The 8,620-nt window shown below is 53.0% G+C and overlaps 1 protein-coding gene and 1 long non-coding RNA gene across 2 annotated transcripts in view; one reads left to right on the top strand and one right to left on the bottom strand.

The window, feature by feature from the left end:
- Positions 1-2,544: 2,544 nt before the first annotated feature.
- CCDC177 (coiled-coil domain containing 177) lies at positions 2,545-8,335 on the top strand. Its single transcript, XM_064462328.1, has 2 exons — positions 2,545-2,766; positions 3,468-8,335. The coding sequence occupies exon 2, from the start codon at positions 3,476-3,478 to the stop codon at positions 5,384-5,386; it is 1,911 nt and encodes a 636-aa protein (XP_064318398.1). The 5' UTR covers positions 2,545-2,766; positions 3,468-3,475; the 3' UTR covers positions 5,387-8,335.
- LOC135315269 (uncharacterized) overlaps positions 6,998-8,620 on the bottom strand; it is a 26,421-nt gene continuing 24,798 nt past the window's right edge. The window contains exon 5 of the long non-coding RNA XR_010374703.1: positions 6,998-7,296. This is a non-coding gene — a long non-coding RNA (uncharacterized LOC135315269). The remainder of the gene's footprint in view (positions 7,297-8,620) is intronic.

Here is an 8,620-nt window from a genome sequence, read left to right as displayed (position 1 = left end):
AACTAGATGACAGGATTCAATGTGGAAAACAAAAGCTATTTAGCAAGGAGGAAACAATTCACCAGCTAACATTCCCCATGGCAGAGAGGGGAGCAGTTCTGGAAAGTCAAACTGTGTTGAGCAAACCTTAGGAGAGCTGGAAAATTAGAGGAGGGGACATGAGGAAATGTTAGAGAGGAAGGAGGCAATGCACCAGCGCCAGGACTGTGCACATAGCTACCCTGTGCCAGGCAGCACTGAGATTAAGTGCTGGGCAGGAGCCCACTGCTCAGCTCAGGACAGCAGCTACTGGGAGAGCCTGACACGCTGGGAGGGGGTCAGAAGAAAGGCGAGAGCTCATTGTGCAACTACAGGGGTTTTATTTGCAATGACGGTATGCTTTCCTTGTCTCTGAGGGGATACGGAAACAGTTTGCAAACATTTGTAAGGCATAGACCCAAGCAGAAGGGAGGGCAAATTTAGAGAAGATAAAACAGAGGAAAAACTGAAGTTGAAAGTAACTTACAACATTTCATTAATAAGGTCTAGCAGGATATAAAATAGTTCTCACGAGGAGAGCAGGGAAAAACCTAGGTAGGGACAGTTTTAAAGTTGGATGGGAAGAAAATAATTAATACATGCACAATGAAGAGCATACAGAAGAATTTGTTGAAGTGATACAAATATTTCCACCCCCACAATCTGTATTCCCAATTTTCCACTGTCATGCATCTCTTGCTATCCTTAACAGCAATGCAAAGACGGAAAATGTTTATTAAAGCAGGATCATAACCTTATAGTACTGCTCTGCCTAAGCGTGTAGATTTCTAGACATTTCTAGCCAACAGAGAATTAGGGCTTGTAATTGTGGGTGGGAAAATGACTCACTAGCAGCGAACCTGTTCAACTCCTCCAGAGATCTCCTCCTACCCCATCCCAAATCTCTTTTATTCTTAATGAGGTAGGGATATGACTCCATGTTTGGATAGTGTGTGTTAATGTCTCCTAAAGTCATATCCAGCTGCTTCTAAAATCTCCCAATAAATCACCTTCCAATTACATTTGGGAGACAACTAATGGGACTCTTAAAGATCCACAAAGAAACTGGAAAGATTAAGGCCCAAATACAGACCCACTGCAGGCTGAAACAGCAACCTGCCAAAAGCCCTGAAAAGCCCACACCTTGCCTGGCATACACACTTACCAGCTTAATATTTTCCACGAGGAGGGACCACAGTCATGGCTTGACAGCTACGGTGCTGCAGCTAATATTAATGGTTAGCCCCATCAGCCAGTGAGCTGGACTCTTCAGACAGCAGAGGGTTGTTCCCTGGCCTGAGGATTTTCCACATAACTAATTACCAAGCTTTATAACCATCCCCTGCAGACTATGATGATGATGAATGAATGAGATCAGATTAATCAATACAGTTTATTGGTGGAGCTTGCCCACTCGCTGTGGATGCATCATTACTGTGTGCATTCATCAGCACAGGGATGAGCACAATTCAAAGTCTTTGCCTGTACGATATAAACCCACAATCAACCTGCAGCTCTTCAGCTTTTTCCCAAGGACTCCCTAGGCCTTTCTTGAGTCCCTCTGTTGCTCTGTATCCTTGCCCTGGGCCATCCTGGAAGTCCTTTGGTGAGTGCCAAGTCCCTCCTTATTAAAGCAAACCAGATTAAACTGCGCCTGTAGAGGTTAAACAAGAAATTGCTGAAAACCACTGAAGTCGTAACACAGTGGCTAATGGTGCATTTGCTACTACTGTCCTCTACCTGACAAAAGTCAGAGTTGCTCCACTGTGTGGCACAGATGCTCTGCAGTTCTACAACCAGCAACAACCCCCTTTCTGCTAAACAGTATTTCTAGAGCAGGGCATTCCTCAACCACACTGGGGCTGGTGAGCCCAGCATCCCTGTAGAAACGGGGTTCCGTCAAAGTAACTGCAACCAGCATGTTCAAAATGGGCACCTGCAAAGGTGTTCTGTATTGCCAATAGCATCGCTGTAGTTTCCCCCCTTGTCAGTCCTGACACACCCCTGCAGCAAACAATAGCTTGCATTAGCACTAAAGAGAATAGAGTTTCATGGCTGGAAACAGCTTTGCACTGAAATTTGAGAGCTGTGCCTTTCCTTTCCATCTCTGGCACGAATTCCCTTGGTGGCCCAAGGCAGGCACTTTCATCACGCTGCATCTCAGTTTGCCATCTGTAAAACTGGGTTAGCATCCCCTCCTCCTTCTTACCCCGCTTTTATGCTTGCTTATATTACCCGTAAATACGGACGGCCTTGTTTGTGTGTGGGCACAGTGCAAAACGGAGCAGGACCCTGGAAGTGCCGCTCATATGGGGAAGGTCTGCAGGGAAGGATGCGAGCATAGAGGAGCAAGTGCACGGAGGGATGCACGCCCGGAGGCATGAGTGCAGGAAGGACACCGGGATGGAAGGATGCGCTCACAGGGATGGAGGGGTGCGCTCACAGGGATGGACACACCCGGCAGGCCGGGCGTTTGCCCACCGCCCGACCCACCCCCGGCCCGGCCCCCCACAGCGGGGCGGGGGACAGGGGGCGGGGCCCCCGGCTGGTAGCAGCGCTGGCCCCGGCCCGGTCCGGCCCCGCCGCGGGGCTGCGGGGCGGGTTCCCCCCGCGCCCGCCCCTGCCCGCCGTCGCCCCGGCGGTGGGGGCGCCGCGCCGGGCCCGGGGTGCCATGGAGGAGACGCCGCCGCCGCCTGCCTGATCCCAGAGGCTGCCGACACAGAGACAAAGCGCGGGGCCGCCGGCCCGGTGAGTGCCGCGGGGCGCAGGGCGGGCGGGGGGCTCCGTCCTGCGCCGGGGACACCGGCCCGGGGGGAAGGGGGGGGGTTCCGGGCCCGCACCCAGCCCTGCCTGACACCCCCGTGCACCCCCATCCCCATTCACAGCCCAGACACCGCCGCCCGCCGCCCTGCCAAGCCCGGTGCACCGCGAGCATCCTCGTTCGTACCCCGACCACCCCAAACTCTCCCCCTCCAGACACACACCGTGCACCCCCAGCACCCCCATTCATTGCCAAAACAGCCTCCGCCCATTGCCCAAACACGCCACAAGGACGCTAAACGCACCCCACGTCACTCCAAACACCCCCATCACCCGAAACGCCCCCATGCCCAACCCACGCAGCCTAAAGACTCCCCTCTCTCTCGAGCACACACTTTCAACACCCCCACCAACCACCCAAACACATTCCTCCACCAAATACTGGGCCCCCCCCCCCCCCCCAGCAAAACACCCCGCGCAACCTGCCTCCCTCCCTCTGCAAACACACCCCAGGTGCGCTCCCACAGGCACAGCCCTCCCCCCCCGCCCGGTGCAGACTCCACCGGGGACCCCCTCCGGCCCCTCACCCTGCGCACCCTGCCCTTGCGCCTTTCCAGGGAGACAAAAGAGGTCCGTGCGTCCCTCTCGCCCGCCATCCCGCTCACCCGCCTCTGCTCTCTCCCTTGCAGGCCGAGCCATGGTGGAGCCACCGGCTGAGCCCCCCCCGCAGCCCTGCCCGGCGGCACCCGGGGGGGCAGCGGCGGCGGCAGCGGGGGCAGATCCGGCCCATCCCGGGGAGCAGTCGCCGCTGCTGCACCTGGACCTGTACAACTTCGACTGTGCGGCGGCGGAGGGCAGCCGGTACGTGCTGACCAGCCCACGGTCGCTGGAGGCCTGCGCCCGCTGTGCTGTGCGGCCGGTGGAGCTGCTGCCGCGGGCGCTGGGGGAGCTGCTGCGGGAGGCCCCCGGGCGCTCCATGCGGGTGGCTGCCGGCCTCTACGAGGCCTATGAGCGGGAGCGTCGCCGCAAGCTGCAGCAGTGCCGGGAGGAGCGTGAGAGGATTATCCGGGAGGAGAAGAGACGGATCCTCACCCCCCTCGGCAGCCTGCCACCCTCGCCTGCTGCCCGTGTCGTCCCCCGGGCTGCCGCGGCCACCACTGCCAGCGGGGCCCATGGCGGGGTCAAGGCTGGGGCGTCAGGGGGTGCCAAGGCCAAGAGCCACTCCCTGGACTCGCTGCAGAAGCGCCGTGAGGGCAGCTGGGGCAAGACCTCCTCTGAATCAGGGGCGTCCTCCTCCTACAGCGGGGAGAGCCTGCGGGAGCGCCGGGGCAAGGGGGGCGTCCGGGGCCGGGAGGGAGCCACTGCCAATGGCTCCCTGCTGGGGCGCAGCTTCAGCCTGGGTGACCTCAGCCACTCGCCGCAGACAGCCCAGAGGGTGGAGAGGATCGTCAGGGAGGTGAAGAGGAGGAAGGGCCTGTCGGAGGTGCCTGAGAGGGACAAGAAGATTGCGGCACTGATGATCGCCAAGCACCAGGAGGCCAGCCTCCTGCGGGAGCAGCGGCAGGCAGCCCACCTGCAGTGGGACAGCCAGCGGCGCCTGGCGGAGCAGCAGAAGGAGCGGGAGGAGAAGGAGAAGCAGAGGGCCCTCCTGCAGGGCCAGCGGATGTGGGAGAGCCAGGTGGAAAAGCGGCGGGGAAGACTGAGCCAGGAGCAGGAGGAGGCCACCTTGCTGAAGCAGAGGCAGCGCCTGGTGTGCGAGGAGAGGTGGCGGGAGCAAGCGGAGAAGCAGGAGCGGCTGCGGAGGGAGAGGCTGGAGAGGGCTGTCCAGGAGGACAAGCAGAAGAAGCTCCATCAAGAGCACAATCTGAAGGCAAAGGAGGAGGGCAAGAAGGAGCACCGGGAGCGAGAGGAGCAGCTCCTGCAAGAGAAGCTGTCCATGGCCGCGCAGAAGAGGCTGAAGAAGGAGGTGCAGCTGCAGAAGGAGAAGAAACTGCTCAACCAAGCTGAGAAGCTGAAACATGAGGCCTTGCTCAAGGAACTGGCCAAGCAAGAGGCAGAAGAGAAGGAGATGCTGAAGGCCTCTCTGGAGATGAGTTTGACCAAGGCTCAGGAGAACTATGAGCAGCTAGTGGAGAAGAGGAACCAGGAGCTGAGGGAGAAGGCCAGGCGGGAGGACATGCAGATCCAGAGAGCCAAACTGGCAGCAGAGAAGAAAGAAAGAGAGCAGAAGGAGCACTTGGAGGCCCTGGCTAGAGAGACAGAGAGAAAACTCCAGCATGCTGCCCAGGTGGCTGAAGAGGTTGTCCAAGAAAAAGCCCGCAAGGTAGTCTTGAGCCGTCTGGAGAAGGAGAAAGTGCAGAAGATGAACAAGCAAAAGGTGGAACAGTATGAGGACTTACGGCGCAGGGAGATCCTCCTCTCTATAGAGAAAAAGCTGGAAAGGAGCGAGCAGATCTTCAAGGAGAAGAAGACTGTCTTAGAAAATGCCAGGTCTGTTGCTCGGGCGTCCTTCCATGTCCGGGAAAAGGTACGGGAGGAGACAAACATGCGCACCTTTGACAAGATGGCCTTGGAGGCAGAACTGCATGCCCACTTGAATAAGAAATGAAAGATCTTGTCATGGATGAGTGGGGGAACATCACCGCTTGTCCATCACAATGCATCAGAAAGCTTCTCCACATTAACATTTAACATTTAAAAAGCAACAACCACCCTAATTTCTTATTTTGGGGGAGCAGGGTACCGCACAAAAATGTGGCAGCTATTTCACATACTTTTTAAAATATGTTTTTGTTCTGGGCATGTTTTAAGGACTGACCTCATTCATCTTTGTAGAGGGGAAGTGAGTTTTTGTGTCCTCCACCCCACAAGCACACATTTTCTCAGAGGGCTGCAGAAGTCGTCTGCTTGAAGCCTGAGAGTTAGCGATTGATTGTCTACACCGGAAATGTCTACAGCTGCTCTCCTTTCGGTTGGAAATGCAGACAACAGAGACTACTTACTACTAGAGTCTACTGACTGAGAACCAAAACCACCCCAGCTGATTCTGGCTTGAGTGACAGGCAGCTTGGTTTAAGTTATGGGACTGCATTTTCAAAGCTGCTGCACTTCCACGCTGAGGGTAAGGAGGGCTGGAGTACAGGATGCCATACGCCCCTGGGTGCCCCTCGCCCACTGCTGGTACCGAGCAAGACAAAGCACAGATCAAGACTTCATAACACCATGTAAGTAGATGTTATGATCAGAGCTGGGCAGAAGCTGTTAGAAGTGCTCACAAACAGAATTTCACTTTTGCTGTTTGCACCTGTTGCCCCTTCTGGGTATCATCACCTTTCCTCTCCTTTCAAAGTTTCTCTTACAAATGTCTGTACAATTTCTTCTTTTCTTTTGGAGGAAGGGGAGAAGGACAGAAGTTTGTGGGCAATCCACAAACTGACGGGTGCCCACATGACCCACTTTTTCGTTAAGATACAAAAATGAATGAACCTGTGGCTGGCCTTCATGGCAAATGTGGATCATTTGTAATTGGAAACCTGCAAACAGACTGCGTAGAGAAATTACCACCCTCAGGAATTCTCAAAACTCAAGGAGACCCTCAGCAACCTTATCCAACTTGGCCTGCCTTGAGCAGGTGTCCGCCAGAGCTCCCTTCCAACTTAATGGTCCTATGAGCCACATACAGTGAGATGTTCACCCAGCTCTTGTCATTGTCTACTGAGCAGGGCAGCATTTATCTGTCCACCGGTGCTAACAGTTGTATTCTTGTATAGGGCACAAGAAGGAGTAGATACACAAAATAAGGTACATTACAGGTCCTCTTAGATGAGGATCAGTACTGTTTAAAGGGAACTGAGTCCGTTAATGTACTCAAAAATGTGAAAAGCCTACCTATGCCCTGTGCACAGCATTCAAGTAAGACAGTGTTTTGCTCCAGGTTTCCACATTTACCCTCTGCTGGGTTGCAGTTATGAGCACACATCCAAACTTTCTGCTGGTTTTTTTTCTGGCTCCGGGCAGCACCAGCTCTCTGTTCCACCATCCATGATGCCATGCTGGGTTGCTGTGGTGATGGCATCGGACCTGGAGCATGGGGGAGAAGCACCAAGAACAGCCTAGATCTTGTTTCCTTGTGGACGTCTCTGACATAAAACACAGTAGAAGAGAAAACCAGAAGAAGGTTGACATATGGCACAGACATGCAGTCCTGCAAACATAGATTGCTTACCAGAATTTAGAAGGCTTTAAGGAAGGTTTTAAATCAACAGCAACAACAGTAAACCAAGCACACCCTGGTGCCCTGCAAGGCTGGAGACATTATACAAACAGTGCTAAAAACGAAGCAAGTAGGGATTTTCTTTGATTTCAATGGAACTTGCTCTTCTTTGAATCACGGTACAGTTGGTGCTGTTGAGGGCAAGCAGCACAAAAGTAGGAATTAGGACACCTGAGCGATGTTTCCTCCATCAGTCATTGGCTCACTGCGAACGCCAGGCAAGTCCTCAGGGGCTGGGCTTGCTCCTATTGATATAAACGGAAGCAGAGTCAGGCTCTGGGGATTGCGGAGACTCACAGGAAATAGTAACACTTGGCTTGGCAAAATGCTTCAAAGACTTCGGACAAATTATGCTAACAAAGCACAAAGTACTATTTTATTTATTTGTTTGTTTATTTATTTGAGTGGTTATTAAAGTAAAACATCCATTGGTGAAAAGTGCTAATTAACACCAAAATCTAAAAATATCAGTAGCTGTGGGAAAGACAGCTACATTACTGTTTCCAGGTAGGAGCCTGTCCCCTCACCCTCGTCCTCAAAATGGCAATCGGTTTGAACAGTAAAACCAATCCTGCTATAACAATGGACAAGGTCCCTGATAAAAAACAGTCTTCTGCATGTGTTGCTCATTCTGCAGTGGTCCATGTGTTCCCTTGTAGCTGCAAAGACCTAGAAAAGTGATGCCCAGTGGCCCAAATCCAGCCTGCACAAAACTTCCCATGGTCCCTGGCAGCATTGGAGTTGGGATAAAACCTGCAGTGACTCAAGCATAGCCAACTTTTCGTCTTGTTTGCAACCTTTGGGGCTGCAGAGAAGGCCTGCCGGCATGGATGCGAGGGCTCTTGCCCCCCATGGCATTGCGCTGTGGTTGAGGTTCACTGATCCATTTAGCAGAGGGCAACAGGGAGAGCTGGGAAACAGTTGAAAGAAGGCAAAATGTGGTGGGCAAATCAGCAGACACAGTCTCTAACTGGAACAGCAGTTTTCTCCTAAAGGTCTACTGCAACCTACCTGAAGGCTTTGTCCAAACCTCCTTCTGACAGGGCATTTCCAGTGTAGACTGAGAATGTTTTACAGCCCAGGAGGCATGTCTTGGCCACTGACTGTAATTACACGTGGGGTCCATCTCCTGCTGCTGACTGAGTTTGACACGTTGGGGCTACGGCCAAACTAATCAAAACACACCTATGTAGAGGTAATTGGATTGGCAAACCACTGTTCCTATACTGTGCTGTGTGCAGCTCAAGTTTTGAATGTACAATCTAAGAAAAAAATATTTTTTTTTCAAAATACATTAATCTGTGTATGGATATTTTTTTTCTTATTTCTGTAGTGGTTCCAGTCCAAAGTCTGTGAAAATCAATGCAATTTATAAGTTGTTTAAAATTGCAGCATGGAAACTTAACTGAGCAAGTTGGGTGGAGGCATGAGAGGTACGTCTTGGGACTGCTTATGCTTCTGTTTATTTGAGAAGTTTTACTGCTGGGTTTCTGTGTGAACAGAAATTAAACCCTGGGAGATATGTGGAAAGCATGGCCCTTTTAGAATAGGCCTGTCTGGTGCTTTTGA

This window comes from Phalacrocorax carbo, chromosome 10 (genome assembly GCF_963921805.1).
Source record: "Phalacrocorax carbo chromosome 10, bPhaCar2.1, whole genome shotgun sequence".
NCBI lineage: Eukaryota > Metazoa > Chordata > Aves > Suliformes > Phalacrocoracidae > Phalacrocorax > Phalacrocorax carbo.
The sequence above is the reverse complement of the archived record's forward strand: the minus strand, read 5'-3'. Positions and strand labels throughout refer to the sequence as shown.

Bases quoted from the DNA above. Each gene is read 5' to 3' on its own strand.
- CCDC177 (XM_064462328.1), top strand. From the start codon at position 3,476: ATGGTGGAGCCACCGGCTGAGCCCCCCCCGCAGCCCTGCCCGGCGGCA.